Here is an 18180-nt window from a genome sequence, read left to right on the forward strand (position 1 = left end):
CCGACGACCGTTGAGAACTTTGGCTTTTGAAGAGAAACAACACCGTCATCTTTGTCATATTCGAAGTGGTTGCTTCATTTGTGAGGTTCTGGCGGGTGGGGTGCCCGTTACGTATCCGGCAAATCTATTGAGATCGTAGGGCCATTGACACAACTGGATGCCGTGCTTGTTTGTTCGGTTTTGTAGTGTATACTCGGAGAAGATTTCACATAAATCCGGCTCTTGGAGGACTGTATAGCCGTGGCATCATTATGAGGCGCTAGCACACAATTTATGAGTCGACGGCGTCAACATCAATGTACGTTGGATGGTGATCGGAACATTGCCGTGAAGACAAACGCCCGGAAATGTAACTACTTACAGTTGTCACAGAACCCCGGCAATTTCGCCGTTCGCTTGAGTCACGAACCGCGTAGTATGAGGTCATGGATTGAATGAAAGTGTTATTGTTCCAATTATTAAATATAACATGACGAGGATCACGCCAGATATGGTATTAGCAGGAAGGATGTTGGTCCTCAGAAGAGGGGAGCATACTCAAGCTGTCAGCTAGAGCTGCAAAAGTGGTTTTGGGAGCAGACACACCGACTCGGAGTGCTCCATCTACTTTTTACCAGCTTCAATATCAACATATTCTACTACACCACTAGCATCCAAGGAGCCTCTTTGGACGCTTTCGCCGCGAGCATTAAGGAGGTCTTCAATATTTCTGAGTTTTCCATCCTCCGTGCTATCCTTGAACCAACCAAGATTATCCGCAATGAGATGCCTGAAGGGGAAAATATAGGTTGAGATTTGGCAGCGACGAGATCGATGAGCCCGCACCTATTTTTGCATCCGGGGCATTGGACGATGACAATACCACGTTTGTATGCACGCTTCGTAAAGGTGTGCGAAGAACGATGAGAGCACCCTTCCGCCGTACAGGTAAAAATGATGCCTAAGCGAGCCTCTTTGATCGGAGAATCGTCCTTAATCTGCTCCGAGGACGCAGACGAATGCGAAACCGAAGACTTCGCCCAAGGCTTGGACGGGTGCAAGGACGAATTTGACCGGATAGTTCCAAAGGAAAGACGAGGCATTTGTGAAACCCTTCTAAACTTAGTGCATGGTACAACATGGACACTGTAGGGCATAAGGATGGTGCTGATGTTACGAAGAAGCCTTGACGGTAACATCATGTTCTGAGACAACTCTCCGAGTACTCTGAGATTTGGTTGAGCAAGGATTTCAATCTCCGCGAATCAATCCCATGATTACATTACATAACAATTTAGAGTTTATTCTTAAGAATAACTCTCAGCGCTCTGCATTCGTTTTTCCAAAAACCCAAAACGCTGAGCGTCAAGGATGTACGAAAACTGAGAAGCATAGCACTGAAAATAAAATTCCAACTCCCTACAGATTGCAAGTTCTAGAACTTCGAGTTCGGCACCTGCAGTTACCTCAATGGAATTACTCACTCATAACGTGCTATCGTGGCGAATATGCCACGGGAATTTACTCATCGTCCGCTACATATTATGTGAAACCAAGAGGAGGTATTCTGTCAATGCAGAATCACATGCTTCATCCACTAGTGCTACGTTATGCTCTGACCCCGTCTGCACATTCTGGGCCAACAATATGGAAATTCTGTACGATATAATGCTGAAGCAGTATCTCGATCAGACAGCGGTTGCAACTCTAACTTGATGGGGTAGACCGGTCTCTGAGAGCTTGATGTACCCTCGCGGTTGTTTGGCAAGGGGCTTGACAGTGTGCTGGATGAGTCGTCACGAGCCTATTTTCTGCACGGTAACGAGCATTCAAGTTGACTATAGGCCCACCGCTGAAACAGTCCTGCCCGTGACCGGTCTTGAATCCTCTTGATTGTGGAGGACTGAGCTCCGAGGAAACTCGAAGGTACACAGTTCGAGTTATAAAAATGGTTGTAATTATTCATTTCGGTTTGTTTTACAGCATGCTGTTTGTAACTCAGTATAATATAGCCGCAGGGGTTTGTAAAAGGGTAAGAACTTGGAGGAAAAGTTTAAAAAAACTCATCTGGACCAGGACGTCAAGCCGAAAAAAGCACACGAATACTAACAGACACTCACTCGATTTCGGAGCCGAGATGGTCAAAGGTGTAAAGAACATGCCATCGGAAACTTGCGTATATGGCACAGATTTGCACTTAGCGCCATAAGTCTTAGCAGGTCATCGAATGTAGAGTGTAATAGGTGCAGGAATACAGCAACAAAGAGAGCTAAAAGACTCATGCACTACACGTCAGCGGAATGTAGCACATAAGCAGAAGCAACGTTAACCTTGAGTAATGTACATACATGAATAAGAGATTGGACTCGATCTCGGATCCCTGAAGTGCTGGTAAGCGTTACACTCCCGGATCAGATTAGAATGGAGAAGGCGCTGTGATCTTCCAATCGGTGATGGCGGAAACGATCAGCATCTGCGGACGGTTTCAGTCACATGTTCTAGCTGAAGCCGGACAAATTTGTATTGTAAATAGCTCACCAAAATAAGATGGATTAGAACACCAAGGGTCCTGTGCCAGTTCGAGAAGCTGCCTTTGGTAGGCTGGTGTGGTTATGAAGGGTATGTTGAAAAGATTTTTGAGTACAAGTGACGATAACTGTAAGGTAAGTAGCCTGACGAGGCATAAGTAGGTATAAGCTCAACGTCGCTGTTGGCCAGTTCCTCCGCATGAGCCGAAGTGCCATGTGGATGGTCGCTGTGATCTGCATAGTTGCCTATATAAATATGCTTTCCATACACAGTAAAAAATGAAAAGATACATTGGATGATGCCGTGGCATTCGAGGTAAAACCCACACGACCAACGATTAAGACAAAGATCGGTCTATCGACCAGCTACACATCGATGAATCTCTACAGCGAAGAGAAAAACCAAGAACGCCAGAACCGAGAGGAAACGCCACCAAAAATACACCTACAATACTACCGTGACATGAGAATTAGAGCAAATGCGATATGAAACGGGACTGACAGAATGCTGATAATGAGGACAATGCTGAGGTTGGTGGTGATCTTTATGATGGATCCTGGTGGAGGTTATGAACTGACAACTATACGATTTATCCGTTTCATGTCCACATCATGCCACCGAGGGCTGCCTTCTCTTCGTCGTCATGTCAAATCTGATTTAGAGGGTACAGCATATGAAACAAGCCACACAAAGGGTAGAATCGTTGGGTGCAATGTGCAGTACTAGTAAATGCATGAATGCAGAATGCCTGCTGTGGTAATCATTCAATAGGTGGGAAAGGACTCCGAAAACTCTTTAGTCTCAGTTACCAAGTTATCTTCCGCATTCGGCAGATTCTATTTGCATGCGCTGCATCACGCTCGCCAATGATACAGAGTCACCGGTAGGCTAATCGACTCGTGCCTTCGCTTTCTGAATCTGATCGGATATTATCGCTTTGATGATCTGCATACACTGATACTCATCCGCACCCAGCCTCATGTTGCTACCTTTTCAGACCACAGCTTGAGCCTTGAGTCGCTCAGAACAACCTGAAAAAGCTAAAGTTGACCGGCGCCAGTGGGAACATCAGACCTTCAGCTGGGGTATATGACTGGATTGTGTTGGCCACGCGGTAGTTTAAGGTCTGACGTGCGTACTATGTCGTTCACTGGCAGCTGACACACCGCAAATGGCTCATGATGTCTCCGGTCGAGGACAACAAACACCCTGTTTCTCAAGTTCGAGTTGTTCACCGCTATCTCACCACTAACCTGTCTGCTGCGACACAAAACCGTGGACACACTATTATGGACGTTGTCTCGCTCCTGCGTAGGAAAGGGATCAGTGCTTCGGTCTGGAAGTCCCTGGTCTCACCTACTTTCCTCGGAACTTCAGTCACTGAGACTTCCACTCTCAGTTCACTGTCACACTCGGTGGCCAAGCGATCGTGTTGTTCAGTCTTTTCCGATGCACCGCGATCTTATGTGAGTGCACTCGTAGTGGATCACAAGTCATGGCAAGGATTAGCAGCGACACACGAGCTGCCGTTCTTGCAAATTTCATCGGCGTCCTGCTCCGTAATGCTTTTGCCGCATGTACTCCTGAGGATAATGACACCACGATGGCCAGCACTCCCATCCTGAAGGTATGCTCGCCATTACAAATAATCTCAGGTGTGGCAACTCGCTGGTGCTGGAGCTGTGCTTCTGGGCTCAGATCTCCGTCGTGGCGTTTTGGCAATGCTCGAGATTGTAATAGCGGTGCAGATACATACTGATCACTCGCGTGGCGCATCTTCTTTGTGGTGCTTCCCGTATCACTCATCGTGGTTCACCCCGCTTGAAATGCCTATTGTTCTCCCTGTGGTCGTAATTGGATTTGGGCTTGGATTTGGGCTTGGGGTTGGTTGGGCATGGAGGATATCGCACCTTGGAATGCGTGGTTACAATCAGAGCGCATACACATTTGTTGTTGCTCATCCTCCATATAACATGGGCGATGCCGGGTGAATTGTTTTCTAGCCATAGAGTTCCGAAGATCCATGTGATATCACGCATTTCATTCATTCCAGTGGGAGAGACCTGATGCATCCTGAGTTACGAGTGGATGTCGACAAGATGAGTCATGGGTTTGGTATCTTGCCCACAGTGGCGTAGGCTCTTTGGTGGTAGAGTAAAGGTAACGTCCGTAATTTATCATTCTCGAATTGACCCTCTGGTTCTTGGACGTCCTCCACACGTAAAACACGTGCGATGAATAGCTCTGAAACCAACCCACTACCGCCTTCTACTTGCTGCACTTCCGTTTCCCACTCCTCCATGCTCGAATGCAACCACCGTGTATCACTCAAGGGCAACGACCGACCGACGACAGTGCAGGAGAGCGCGCCCAAAACACCTTTGATAACCGGGAGACCATCTACAGACTGCGTCCACTGCACCTCTGATTCCGAAAAGGGATGCAGATCTGGACTGGAGAACAATCGTGCGATATGAGGTTGCGCAGCAGAGAGGATATTGACGACCATATGGGACGACAATTGCATCTGGGGCTTTAATGCGTGTGCGTTCAGAGCCAGAGCCATCCGGGATGGGACTCGGAGAGAGAATGCGACGAGCGGATGCGGATCAAACGCGACGGACGTGAAGGATGATAATGTAGCGCCATGGAATATTGACAGTGCTTTTTTCTGGCTTTGCACGGACGAATCACTTCGTGGTGCGGTTTCATGGCCTGGTAGGGTTGACGTGACTACCGCCACAGGCTGGGCTGTCTCTCGGAGAAGCTCGCGCAGAGATTGTTTGACGAGCTCTGCTTGTACAGATGGCGCAGAGCTATAGCTTTGGAATAGGTTGTGGTTCAGACTATGCGTTGCACGTCTTACAGCACTCGTGCATGGCTGTAGCATGCCGGGCTATAGATGAGGTATCACTACTGGCAGTGGCAAAATATCATCAATGGTTGAGAGTTGCTGACTAATACGAAGGACTGATCAATGATGGTGCTCTTCGAAACTATATCTAGTACTAAGTAGTCTATGTCTATCGAGGGGTGGAGGAGGATTCAAATTACCGCTGTGCAAGTACAAACTTGTGTGACGGGATGTTAATAGGCTCATCACACTCGACAGGCTATGACTATGTGACTAGCCAGTGAATAGTGATTAATCACTTCGACATAGTTATTACAGTAACGTATTTCTGCTTGCAAGTTGAGCTATTCGTTACCGTAAAAAAACAGGGGTCTGAAGATGCTCTTTGCGTTCCCTCCATTAATGTTCTGCAATTACGTGTTCATTTTCCCAGCACATCGAAAGTTGACCAGCAACTTGTGCCCCTGGCTATCTTGAACATGTTCTGGATAACGACATTTGTCATCTGAGACTTGATCACGGTAAGCTTTGTCCTCCTTAAAATCAACCGAATTGACCGCAGATGCGTGATGAGGAGTCGTGGCTCTTCACTCAAAGATCATTTATATCCTCTTTGACATGCCCATTTGCTTTCCGCACTGCAACAGCCTCCTTGCAAACTTTAATATGAAGGCGTCCCTTGGAGAACGACAATCGGCGGTGGAGATGGATTTGATAACGTTGAACCTCATACTGTAGCTTTGACGTTGAAAAATGTCCCTGCGCCTCTACGCATAGTAGCTTGCGTCTGAGCTCGGAACTGACAGCACGATAGCGGACTGCGATATTCGTTTATTTGGTGCTTGTTTAGATTCTATGCCAATTTACGGACGATGGGTTACTGTAACATGGTCAGACTGCCGCCCGCATAACCGTTACACCAAAAGGTGAAATACTGAAAGCTTAGCTTTCAGCATCAGCGACAGTATATGTACTGATTATGGGAACTCAGGTAAGCCAGCGTGCTTACAGTTACAGAGATTGTGAGCACTCTTGGTAGAGGGGAACGCCAAGTCATCAGTATGACATGTCTATGCATGCGCAAATTGAAGAATAAGAGTAAGAATTCACAATATAGTTATTGACCCTGCCCAAGATCCAAGCGCCATTCTCCCCGTAGTGTCCGAGACAGCGCACACTGTGATGTCATCTTTTGGTCCAATGTCAGTCCTCGGCTGCGCAAACGGATCACATCAAGACCAACCTCGTAAGGGTATATCGTGAACCACTTGGCCGTTAATTAGCCTTGGCCTTTCCGAGTCGATGTTTGCCTGCAGTAAATCATTATTCCAGACACGGGTTTCTCCTAATGTATTGCTAACATCCGGAGGATTTGTGAATGCCACAACGGTGCGGATCATGTTGGTCCGCGACCTTGCTACCCAGATCCCACGTCTGCCGTAGTCTCCCAATGCCCAAGCTGATACAAATGTCCTCGTGTCCTGCACAATTCCAAACGGGACTGGAGGCGCCAGTGGTTGCGATAAATCTTCAGGCAATGGCGCCACGTCAAATTGTGGCGAAGCGACTGCCATGGGACGGACTCCCAAAGGCGAGACCGACAATGATGGCAAGGCACGCACTGCCAACTTCACATAAAAATGAAATATGCCATGGAATAGATCGTTTGCAAGCGCGGATAGCCCATAAATTTCGGATTCATCGTCTTTGATGCACGTAGTTTTCGTGAGAGATACACGGCGGTAGGTCATGGTGTGTGGGAATCTGAATGTGAGTTGGGGTAGAATATCAGAATGCTCTCCAACTCCAGAAGATATATGCGAGGGGAGAGGATACGCCTCGACGGTGTGCATTCTAAAAACCAGGATATACGGTCCACATATTCGCATGGCGGTGATGCCATTCCACTACGAACAGAATACAATTTTCAGCTGAATAGGTCATTTCATTTGACCAAACTCACTAAATCTCCAGGATCATTAGCACGAAGAGCTATTGTAGCTTGAGCTTTGGTTCTCCAGTTCACAACTTCGAATGATAAGGCAGTGTTAGACAGCAAAGCGAGCTCTAAGTCGGCATCAATCGCCCTGATGACTTGTGGTGGAAATATTGAAAATTCTCCTTGAGTGACTAGAAGTGGAGGACCTGAATCTGACAAACCACCGGTATCGAGAGAGATGGTTAAGACTCTCGCAGCAACGCTAGAAAATAACGTTCATTGAAGCTAGAGGCATATAAATAAACGGTAACTGACAGTTCAACATGCGTTAATGCAATAGCAAGTATGGAGCCAGCTGTGTTCATATGATATGCACAAGGATACCATGTTGAAGAAGCATAGGTGACATAAACCTCTGCAGCGAAAGGTGCGAAAACATCGTTGATTTTCCACAAGTTGATTTTTCCCCCAGAGCCCAAGGACAGCAAATAATGGTCGGAGACAAAAGCTAGGTATCGGACACGAGGGATTGAGTTTTCAATGTCATCTGAAACACATAGTTCCCGGACGAGAAAAGAGTCCCTTCTAGGCAGCAGCCACACCCGCTCGACGTGCATTGCAGTTTTGATCAGGCGTTCCAACTGCAAAGCCGATAGTGTAGCAGTCTCTGACTCAGGAAGCGGCCGTGGGAGGACATGGGACATCCGAGAAGTTAAACTGAGCCATAAGCTGCGGTCATGGGTGAATTGAGACAAGGATATGCACGTCTGTAATGCTTGGCTTTAGCTCACGCCTGTACCTACAAAGAAAAGGGGGGTGCCTTGCGCAGAGAAAGGATCGTCTCCACATCCAAGAAGCTGACAATTTGAAGCTGAAGCTCGACAGGGAGATTCTGCATCTATGCTGGGAGTAGAACTTAAGAAGTGAGAGTGGCTGTGCAACATATTGTGTATTCATCGTAATTTTCTCGACATAAATTAATATTTATTAATGTGACTATGAATGAATCGTACCGTAGACACCTAGGTAAGTTGAACACGCTGGTGATTGTGATTGTAAAAGTCCGGTAGTAAGTAATTACGGAAAACTAGTCCAATCAGTGATTGCAATGCACACCAAGGCATCGAACTTGTCGATGAAAATTAATAGTATTTAATACTATGTAGCCTTGCAAGGAATTGTCAGTGACGGTGTAATATTATTGTCGCTACAGCGATAATGATGACGACGACGAGGTTGGACTGAGTAGCCAATGATATATGTCCAAGGACGGTTGGACTGCTTGCGAGCCATCCGATTCCTCAGCTTCGGAAGCACCAGGTACGAAATTGTTACGCCACCCGTCCGACGTGGCACTGCAGAAGAAAGAGATACATTTTTAAACCGAGGACAAGTGAAGGGGAAGGGAAACGAGGAGCACCTTGTTGTCGATCTTGATCTAGCAACTTGGAGAGGAATCTTAATTGCAGTTGTAACTCCAGATATTCCTAGAGTAGGGTGCGGGCGTGGTACAGCTGGAACTTTCGACATATGTGGCCGCGGAGTAGATTCCCCGACAATATCGAGAACAGGTTTCAAAGGCGTATCACCGATATCCACGTCTGCATTGTCGCCTTTGAAATTCTTCGATCGCCCGGCACGAGTTTTCGTTTTCGACGACGATGCAGCCTCAGAGTGTTGGCTAATGTCATTGGCACTAGAAGTTGCGTGTCTGGTTGACCGTCTGACTCGCGGCTGTTCATTTTCGTCCACAATCTCTACGGTGCTGTCATCAGAAATCTGCATGTTTGAAGAATCAGACTTGGCAGAAGCGGTGCGGTACATCATCCTAGCGCCAGTCCTGGAACGCGTAGATCGCCGGCTCGTCGAACTATCCACAGACATGTTGTCGGTCTCGGAGTCCGTAGCTGTTCTTGACCCAGCCTTCGCAGTGCTCCTCAACGGCCTGCGTTGGGTTTCCGATTCGGTTGCTTCGCTAACTTCGCGGAAGGAATATCCTGCAAGCTCCTTCGATTTCTTCAGGTCCTCTGCCCGCTGGCGAGCTTTCTCTTTCCTCTCCATCTGTGCTATGCACCTACGTTTCGCTCGCTCCTCTTTCCACATCTGTTCCTCAAGCTTCTCCTCTTCCTCAAGCTCCAACCTCCTGGCTTTAGCACGTTCCATAACAATGCGATCCGCAACACCCTCGTCGTCATCATCACCGAGTGCTGTGCCCTTACCAGAACCGGTGTCAGGAAACATGGCAACGCCATACTGAGAGCTTTCACGGAGGGTCACAATCGCTTCATCCCTGTCGAGAAGAAGGTCTTGCATGATGAGACCTACCGCAGCTTCGGGGATCAGTACGAGCTGAATGAATTCCGCAGGTGTGAGAGGGGCTATCGAAGAAGGTTCAAATGATGAAAAGGGAAAGAGGTTGTAGAGCGTTTGATGTATGATCAAGAAGCCGAGTTCACCATAGCTAGGGCACTATTTAGTACAGAGATTTACGAGAATCGAATGCGCTTACTATCCAGGCTGAGTCTTTTCGAAGCTGGCAAACTGGCCCTTCACACCAGTAGCTGTTCGACTGCCTTGTTTCTTGATTTGTTTCTTGATTTCTCTCCAGAAGTCGCTTCGTGCTCGGGGACCCCTGGCGTCGTCCTCTACAGAATCCCTATTGTCACTGTGGATGTCAGTATCAGAAATTATAGCCTCAAGTGTGCCCTTCATCCCTTCAACCCTCTTGGGTACCTTCTTGAAGTCGATACTTTGCGGCCATCCTTTCTCCACAGCCTCAGGCAAGGAGTGCATTTCGAAGTGATGTCGCTGACAAGCTGAGATATAAATTCCTAGAGGAGCCTTGAGCCCGCGAGAATTTCGGGGGCGCGGGTCTGGGTATGACTTCCGTTTCGCAGTCGCCAGGAGATTCTTCAGTTGTGGAGTTGGATTGCGTGGCAGCGGTTCGTCACAGTACGGGCAAACTGTAGAAGGATCAACCACTCTGTCTATCTCAACTGCGCGTATAGGACGTTAAAGTGTTATGAAGAATGCCGGGTGAAACTTACATGAGTCTTCATCCAAGTGTTCATCTTCTCCCAGGATCAGCCTTATCAAGATTCAGCTATGAGACAGGAGGAGCAGCGATCATGAAGAGGATTCACCTTGAATTATTTTCCTTATGCCTCTTGGCTGAATGCCCGCGTTCTCCATCCCCACCGCCCGAAGCTCGTTTGGAACTCATGCTCTCTGAAGACGAGTGAGGGCTACGCTGATGTGCAGTCTTGATTTCACTTGAGCCCACAGAGAAGGGTCTAAGGGCGACATTGGTCCGTACCGTATCGCAATGGTTTATGGCAAGTTTACTGTCGTCGTCTTCGTCTTGATGTGGGGTCAGCGCACGACTCTTCCCCTTATCACGCGAGGGTGGTTGCACTGGGGAGGCCAACGGGGAAGGCGCAGGGAAGTTTCCGTGTGTCTCTGAGCGAGTCAGACCTGGCTTCGGAGTGTGCAAAGATAATGGGAAAGGGTTGGGTCCCGTTGGTTCAGGGAGTGGCTGCTTCGGAAGATTTGACTTTCCCAGAGGGTTCATAGGGAAAGGAACAGTGGGTTTACGTGACGGTGCGTTTGCCTTCTCCTTTTTTGCTGTGAGGGGTTCTCGAGCACTCTTCCGAGCAGAGGACGCGTCGGAAGCGCGTGAGCTCCCACCATATACCGAGGAATGACTACGCAAAGGGAATGGCCGAGGCTGCCTGCTGGCACGCGGAGTTGCTTCGGGACTCCGATCACGAACTATTGAGCCCTCAGCCTTTACAGCTCGTAGTTTAGGAACGCGTTCGGGATATTTTGGAAGTTCGTCTCCTGATGGAGTGACTGTCTTCCTGGACACGGAGCTCCTTCCTGGGCCCGGACGCGTAAAGGCTGTATGGCTCTCTTTCTTCGGCTTGGTTGCAGGTTTAAAGGGCTTCGTCTGAGACGCTAGGTCGTCAGATATTGGTCTGCATAGTTCTTGGGAGTCGTCTGCTTCGGGCAAAGATGACGATGGAGGCCGATCCGGAATACCACCCTCTACCTGCAGCTGCTTCTTAATCTTCTTGAATTTTGGGAGTTTTTCCTGAGGAGGAGGAAAACTTGGGTGATACAGATGACCGTTTGGAGCAAGATTGGCTTTCTGAGGAATCGACGTTATTGTCTTGCCGCGGACAGCGCGTTTGGGTATAGGTGACAAGCCCAACGGTTGAGCGCCTTCAGATAATAACAGCTCGTCATCACTGTCACTAAAAGAATCTTGTTCCAGACTGGTGATGACAGGACGCGACGTGGCCCCGGCAGGCTTGACTTTGCCAGACGCCTTGCCTTGCACTGGTTGGGATGGAGCAAACGAGGACCCGAGGTCTTCATGGCCTCGACCTTTGCCTGACTGAATAAAGAATGGACGCTCTGTCATTCTATGAGTCCTATCTGAGAAAATGTTAGTTTTCTTCCTTTCCAATTCGCTCTGAAGCCGCTCCATTCTCGGCTATCAGCCAGCCACTGCTGAGGTAATGTGGATGGCGACACGCTTCTTGTACATAACCGACGCGTTGTTTTGGTTAGTTGAATTCTAAAGCTTGTGCCAAACCTCAACAAATACAGCTGCTACTTTTGGCACCACTTCTTAATTACCGTGAGGAGCCATCAGCAAGGCCGCATTAATGGTCCAAGTGCGCCGGCCGTATTCACATATTCTTGGAGCTGGAACAGCTTGCTTATAACTTGATTCAGGATGCATGTTGATGGACGACGAGTCTTGTTCATGAATCCTAGTTGAGTTACTAATTGCCAGGTCAAACTTAATATGAGACTCCGAACCATTTGTTCCTGGGTCACCTCCGATAAACGTTTGTTCTTCTCTATAACTAACGAACATACAGGTGCGGCGTAGCCTACCGAAGGTCATTGAATTTCCCACTGCGCCTTTTTCTGACCAGGTGTTCTCCTGGCAGACATGGCGTTGATTTTCAGCCAACAGGGGTGGTGTGCGTGTCCGCGGATAACGAAGCCGAGTACCCATCGGACTCAGACGGTCATTAAGCAGGCGATCTCCTGAAATGGGCAAACTCAGCGGCCTGTAACGCCGGGTTCGAATTATCCCGCTAGATAGAGGTGGGTCACAGTTCATCCCCGGATCTACGAACTTAGTTGTTCATTGACCATAACTGGCTATCACCAGACACTTTGCGGCCCTATTTCGAACTGGTGCCCCTCAGTGCGCTCTCCACCAATGACAGTGCTTGCCTCAGTGCTGAAGACAACCTCGAGCGTAAACTTGAAGACAGGAGCCTCGCGGAATGTGACTCATCTTAGATTTTCAGAGTCCAGTCCGACTATAAATAAGCTTATTGAATACGTCTTGAATATCAACCGGCTTTGCCTCGTCTTCTTGCACAAGTGTGCAGTGGGCTCCCAATGACTTATCACGAAGGAGACCCAGCCTTTCGCGTACTAGCGATTAAATGCGAGCATCAAGTCCCAGAATCTGTCGATCCGCCTATTACGCCAGTACCACTGGTACATGAGGAAGTATACACAAATGCCCCGCGTCAGACCGAGGAAAGGGACGAAGAGACTTTAAAAACCATATCCCATACACCGACTATGGTAGAAAATGAGCTCTTTTATGTTAGTCTTTGCACAGTTTCTTATTTTTGTAACGTGATTACTGATAAGGACTAGGTTGATTTCGAGGACGGAGATAGACAGAATCCAGTCAACTTCTCTCCTGCAAGGAAGTGGGCAATCACGATAAATGCTTGTGCTTTTACGGGCATTGTAGGTAAATCTACAAGTCGGTGGAAGCACACAACTTTATGTTTATCATCTCTTGCTTTATCTAGCTGCCGCCGCGTCTTCGTATACCATGGGCTATTCGTCTATGATAGGAGACCTCGATTGTACATTATTCCAAGCAACTCTGGGATTCAGTGTGTTCACTTTAGGATTTGCATTCGCGCCTCTGGTCACTTCGTCGTTCAGCGAGGAATTCGGCCGCTTTCCTTTTTACATCGTCTCGTCCTTCATGTTTGTACTGTCTGAAGTGATGATGGCTTTGTGAGTTTTTGTCTCACTGGATCGTCTCTATAATTTTCTCAGATAAGGAATGCTCAGGGCACCGAATGTACAAGTCGTTATTATAGCTCGTGCCATTGGAGGGTGCTTTGGCTCGACGGGCGCAATACTCGTGGCTGGAACTATTGCAGACATATGGTTGCCTCATCAGTTAGGTTCACCGTCTTTCTGGGAAATCGAGATCTCATAATCCTGAAGACGGGGATTCCCGATTTCCCTCTATGCCTTAGCGGCTATTGCATCTTCTGGTTTAGGTCCAATGGTTGCGGGCTGGATCGAAGCCAACCCATCCCTGCAATGGCGGTGGATACAATGGATCCAGGCTATGTGTGGTGTTATTTGCTTCCATCTTGCTGGCTTGGTCCTCACTATTCTTTTTTTAGCGTCAGCGGGGTGTGTTCTATCTCCATGCTTTTAATCTTGAGAGAGACTCGCTCGACCGTCATTCTGGCTCGTATGGTCCGTCAAGTTCGAAAGGACACTGGAGATGGCCGATACTGTACAAGATCAGAAGCAAACAAGCCCTCCCTTATGTCTATGATTGCTACTTCATGCACTCGCCCATTAAGTAAGTGCATTCATCAGCACTAAAACATTTGCTGAATTAGTGCTAGGGCTCTTATTCACTGAGCCCATTGTTCAAAGCTTTAGTGTATGTCGTTTCTCGCCGATCTTCACCGCAGACCTGGCTCATGAGCCTTACAATTGATTCTATATCTAGCTCTGGATTGGTTTTGTGTGGGGAGTTCTCTTCTTTTTACTTGAGTAAGTGTCCCCTGAAAATCGGTGAGATATTGAGGGAAAATTTGCTGCAGCTCAGTATCGGGCGAATTCCAAAACATCTACGGATTTGGTGTCGGAGAGACTGGGAGCGTGTTCGCCACCATAGCGTAAGGCTGGTTTTCAACGTAATAAGCAGTGCGAGTGACTGTGAACGTCTCAGCATCGGAAGCCTTCTAGGTTACTTGGTTAATATCTACCAAGAAAGACTATACAAGTCAGTGATCGACTCTCTGAAGAGGAAGCCCAGACTGATCATAGATTTAGAAAACATGTCCATCGCAAGGGCCAAGAAGCTCGTCTTTACATTGCTTGCGTAGCATCTATAACTCTTCCCATCGGAATGCTCATCTTTGCATGGACTGCCCGACCAGATATCCCGTGGATAGTTCCCCTGACCGGCCTTACGGTCAGCATCTTTTAGCTATTCATCTTCCCTGCCACGGCTGATGAAGCTGTCAGCTTTTCATAACATCCGCTTTTGTCATATATCAAGTCGTATTCATCTACTTGGCAGATTGGTGAGCGCTACGTCCGCGTAACGACATGCTTTATTACCCCTGTTGACGAGCAGCGAGCTAGCTATGGGCCGTATGCATCTTCGGCGCTCGCAGGTCAGAGCTTGTGTCGTGAGTCCCTCCCGGGCTTCTCCATTCCTATATCAAGAACAGTATCCGACCAATGTGTCTCGCAGGAAACACACTTAGTACTATCTTCCCGCTCTTTACGAGCCGGATGATCGACCTCCTGACGTACAAATGGGCAGGTACTGTCTTTGCGCTCATCGCGGCCATCATGATCCCTATACCATATGTAGGTGTTTCGAACACTATTGTATGCATTTGTCCACGATCACACAGATTCTTTTCTTTTATGGGTCGAGAATACGAGTATGCAGCCCTATCTCCCAGAAGATCCTGGAGATCGAGGCTGAACAAAAGAATCCAGACTTGGAGAAGTCGTAAGATTATCTATTCGCTCGTTGTTTCATCTATGGCGAGAATGTTTACCGCAGTTAATTATGACACGTTGATCGCACGAGTTGGCACGCAGAATCTTGTAGCAATCAATTTTACCTAATATTAATGGCACCTCAAGTTATATGCTCGATATCGTTTGACATTGAATTTGCTTATATAACCTATATCTTGTACACAATTATGTGGACCATCCTCTACCGCACAAAGAAAATATCCTCCGGGTACGAGTCCCTGTCGGAAACACGTGTTGGTGTTTTTCCAGTGCTTCCTCTTGTTCAAGTTGTTTGATGTTGAAGAAGAAAGATTTAGTGAACTTTTGGCGACACCTGGACTAGGGTTAGGGTTACATCTTTCCAAGTTTAATAGAATGGTCCGAAGTTTTAACTTTTGAACCTATGTAACTTGGACCTTGGCCAAGACTGTCATCCGTTTAACTGTTACATACGCCAAGAGGCACTGGGCAGTGATACTGAAAGCTTGTGTTTCAGTATTACGGACAACATTCATGTGGATTATGGGAACTCTAGTAAATCACTGTGCTCACAACTTGCTTCACCACCTCCATCCGGCGCTAACGTTGTGACCTAAAGGTCGCACCCTATTCGAAAGCGGTATTCTGTCAAGATGATGGATTGGGTTGAAGCTTTGAAGGGAGAGATCACCATTGGACCAGCCACCGTCGTACCTCCCAAAGTCACCATCTTCACAATCACTGATCCCACTATAATTGGTTCGGGTAAGTTGGCATCAAAATGCGGCAAGTGATGTTGGTGACGAAACTTTGTATGAGATTGACTGCCGTCAACCATGTTCACTGGAACCTCTTTCACTATGAGTGTTGAACAGGCATTGAATGTCCCTCCATTGGCAACTTCAATACATAATCCACGCGTGCGTTGCGGCGTCCGCTTACTGTGCGACTATCGAACTACTGCGTCATGATTTATCGGTGCCGGTGCTACGTGTCTCGTTATACCTAATACTGACGAGACCCTAGATGACTACGTACGTGCACCCACTGGTGGATGCATCACTCCTGCACTCCCTGCCGCACCTCCTCAATGCAACTCCCTATACTATCCCTGTGCACCATGGTGTACTACCCCTCGCTTTCCCAAGGCCCGCAGCCCCCATCATCCTCCTGCGTGCCGCACCTCTGCTGCTGATTCGTGCGCGTGAATTGTGATCCGCTCTCTCACAGCGTGTACATCCACGCTTCCTCACCCGGGGCCCAGCATTCATTTCGCTGGCGACTGCATCCATCTGCCACCATGCGCTGAGTACACGATGTGCACCTCCCTATTCTCTCCTTAGGCTTCGCTCTTACTTCTTTCGCCACATAGTATTGTCTGCGTTCATTTTCATTTTATTTTCATACATACTTACATTGGGAATCAGGAACGCATCGAGGACTTCCCGAGATCATTGATGAAGAAAATGCCCCCCAGGAGATTGTATTCTACTCTAAAGTACAAACAACCCGAGGTTAGAAGGGCTCCTCAAGCCTCGTCAATCCATTGTGCTGGGTATAAAGTATGAATGTGGTCTTCATATCGATGGTATGAATGAAGGATACTCAGCAATGCACCGATGACACGCACCTCAGGGAGATCGGCTAGAGCTATGGGCCACGGGAACAGAGCAGCTGCGCAATTATCGGATTCCATCGGCTTTCCCACTGGGAACGAGGATATGAGATTTAGGCAATCCCCTATTGAAAAAACGTACAAACGCACCCGTCTGTTCTGCCATGGCGTAAGCTTGCACACATAGCTGTCCATTAAATGTGAATCTTTGATCCTTTCTACATGAGGTGTCGTCAGCGCAGTACTGAAAAGTAGCACAGGGACGGACGGGAGCCTGCCCAGATCAACGATGGGTAGACGTGTATCGTCGTGGTCGACTAAACATAGAGCAAGTCTGGTTTCCTCATATTCATTCTTGATCACCCAATCGTCAGATATAAATCGAGCCTGAGTTGGCTCAGCCTGCTGAATTCAACATATTAGAGGCAAGCATCAGTCATCCTACTTATCCTCGAAATCTGTTGAGGCACATACCCGTTCCACAGTGAGGCCACCATGGATGATATTTTTACCGTAAGATTGGGGTGCCGAGATCCATTGCAACCTGCCTTCCTGGTTAAACTTCAGTATAGTCTCTGTGCCTTCCTTCAGGAATCAAATGTCACAAGTTTGAAACTGGTAATCGGGTAACACAGATAACACCATACCGTAAGTATTTCACTGATCTGGGGGGTCAAAACAAAATTCTCCTTTTCCTTGACTGTGCTAACCGCGATCCTTCAAAACCTCATCAGTTACATGAAATGAGGAAATAATAATAAAACTTCACTTTGGGTGTATAGTAACCACACGACATGTATCGCCTGTAGTAGAGTTTCAACCACTCAAGTCGAGTTCGGAGCCAGTACTACTTCACTATTGGCTGGAAACGAAAGGATCTGGTACTATGTCACATACTCGTCTTTGCCCTGCTAAGTGGAGGCTGGTGGCTGCGTACCTTCCAAGGTATTGCATTGAGTTGACCCATCACGCTGTCCCCATCGATAGGAATTGGACCAAGTGTGATGACGACCTGTATGAAGATGTTCAGATTAATTAGATACCAAAGCCATGAAGACCAGGCGTACATCTGTGTTTTGCTTCAGCTTTTTATGGCGTTCCCATGTCAACGTACGGATACTGAAGGTTTTGCTCGTAGCCTTGGGTGCGGTCATCTGCGGTGCTACATACCGGGGTGGGAGCGAGGCTGATAAGTATAGGCAATCATACAAGCGCTCATCGAGTCAGCTGAGAGCTCGGGCGATATCCGAGTCGATATGAAATCACATAAACACCCCTGCAGGCGCCTGCAGACCTGAAGAAACTATGCCGTCCAAACTTCCGTCTTGAGACATTGTACGCAAGGAACGTCATTCTTTCACAAATTCATTGCATAATACAGGCACAGCTGGCTCCACGAATGACGGAATCGGAATGATAACACGATGCGTTTAACGATCATATCAA

The 18180-nt window shown here is 47.8% G+C and overlaps 8 protein-coding genes across 8 annotated transcripts; 2 read left to right on the plus strand and 6 right to left on the minus strand.

Annotated features, from left to right (window-relative positions):
• Positions 1–237: 237 nt before the first annotated feature.
• Positions 238–1227, minus strand: BJ212DRAFT_149934 (DNL zinc finger-domain-containing protein). Its single transcript, XM_041341564.1, has 3 exons — positions 826–1227; positions 362–769; positions 238–259 (listed from the first exon to the last, which is right to left on the minus strand). Exons 1-2 carry the CDS (start codon positions 1179–1181, stop codon positions 604–606), a joined length of 522 nt encoding a protein of 173 aa, XP_041193498.1. The 5' UTR covers positions 1182–1227; the 3' UTR covers positions 238–259; positions 362–603.
• Positions 1228–2363: 1136 nt separating this feature from the next.
• On the minus strand, positions 2364–2855 carry BJ212DRAFT_150001 (uncharacterized protein). The gene is made up of 3 exons (XM_041341572.1): positions 2688–2855; positions 2518–2580; positions 2364–2452 (listed from the first exon to the last, which is right to left on the minus strand). Exons 1-3 carry the CDS (start codon positions 2745–2747, stop codon positions 2396–2398), a joined length of 180 nt encoding a protein of 59 aa, XP_041193499.1. The 5' UTR covers positions 2748–2855; the 3' UTR covers positions 2364–2395.
• An 834-nt stretch (positions 2856–3689) lies between these two features.
• On the plus strand, positions 3690–4499 carry BJ212DRAFT_1480320 (uncharacterized protein; the record flags this gene model as incomplete). Its single annotated transcript, XM_041340062.1, has 3 exons — positions 3690–3857; positions 3908–4135; positions 4164–4499. The coding sequence occupies 3 exons, from the start codon at positions 3690–3692 to the stop codon at positions 4497–4499; spliced, it is 732 nt and encodes a 243-aa protein (XP_041193500.1).
• Positions 4500–4612: 113 nt separating this feature from the next.
• BJ212DRAFT_1270428 (flavin reductase like domain-containing protein) lies at positions 4613–5398 on the minus strand (the record flags this gene model as incomplete). The annotated part of the gene is made up of 1 exon (XM_041330890.1): positions 4613–5398. The coding sequence occupies one exon, from the start codon at positions 5396–5398 to the stop codon at positions 4613–4615; it is 786 nt and encodes a 261-aa protein (XP_041193501.1).
• A 1196-nt stretch (positions 5399–6594) lies between these two features.
• On the minus strand, positions 6595–8005 carry BJ212DRAFT_1480322 (uncharacterized protein; the record flags this gene model as incomplete). Its single annotated transcript, XM_041340063.1, has 3 exons — positions 6595–7269; positions 7326–7563; positions 7617–8005. The coding sequence occupies 3 exons, from the start codon at positions 8003–8005 to the stop codon at positions 6595–6597; spliced, it is 1302 nt and encodes a 433-aa protein (XP_041193502.1).
• Positions 8006–8236: 231 nt separating this feature from the next.
• Positions 8237–11873, minus strand: BJ212DRAFT_1350746 (RTC4-like domain-containing protein). Its single transcript, XM_041335512.1, has 5 exons — positions 10445–11873; positions 10349–10389; positions 9811–10297; positions 8722–9762; positions 8237–8656 (listed from the first exon to the last, which is right to left on the minus strand). The coding sequence occupies exons 1-5, from the start codon at positions 11791–11793 to the stop codon at positions 8509–8511; spliced, it is 3066 nt and encodes a 1021-aa protein (XP_041193503.1). The 5' UTR covers positions 11794–11873; the 3' UTR covers positions 8237–8508.
• An 855-nt stretch (positions 11874–12728) lies between these two features.
• Positions 12729–15133, plus strand: BJ212DRAFT_1446698 (major facilitator superfamily domain-containing protein; the record flags this gene model as incomplete). Its single annotated transcript, XM_041338291.1, has 15 exons — positions 12729–12941; positions 12996–13095; positions 13157–13370; positions 13428–13538; positions 13587–13715; positions 13772–13956; positions 14003–14040; positions 14110–14153; positions 14204–14278; positions 14332–14385; positions 14436–14577; positions 14631–14689; positions 14751–14797; positions 14863–14981; positions 15029–15133. The coding sequence occupies 15 exons, from the start codon at positions 12729–12731 to the stop codon at positions 15131–15133; spliced, it is 1635 nt and encodes a 544-aa protein (XP_041193504.1).
• Positions 15134–16590: 1457 nt separating this feature from the next.
• Positions 16591–18130, minus strand: BJ212DRAFT_150373 (uncharacterized protein). Its single transcript, XM_041341599.1, has 8 exons — positions 17802–18130; positions 17672–17746; positions 17591–17612; positions 17504–17537; positions 17382–17451; positions 17209–17319; positions 16885–17136; positions 16591–16826 (listed from the first exon to the last, which is right to left on the minus strand). The coding sequence occupies exons 1-8, from the start codon at positions 17886–17888 to the stop codon at positions 16770–16772; spliced, it is 708 nt and encodes a 235-aa protein (XP_041193505.1). The 5' UTR covers positions 17889–18130; the 3' UTR covers positions 16591–16769.
• Between the last annotated feature and the right edge of the window lie 50 nt (positions 18131–18180).

Source organism: Suillus subaureus (assembly GCF_016647635.1).
Source record: "Suillus subaureus strain MN1 chromosome Unknown BJ212scaffold_14, whole genome shotgun sequence".
Taxonomy (NCBI): Eukaryota; Fungi; Basidiomycota; class Agaricomycetes; order Boletales; family Suillaceae; genus Suillus; species Suillus subaureus.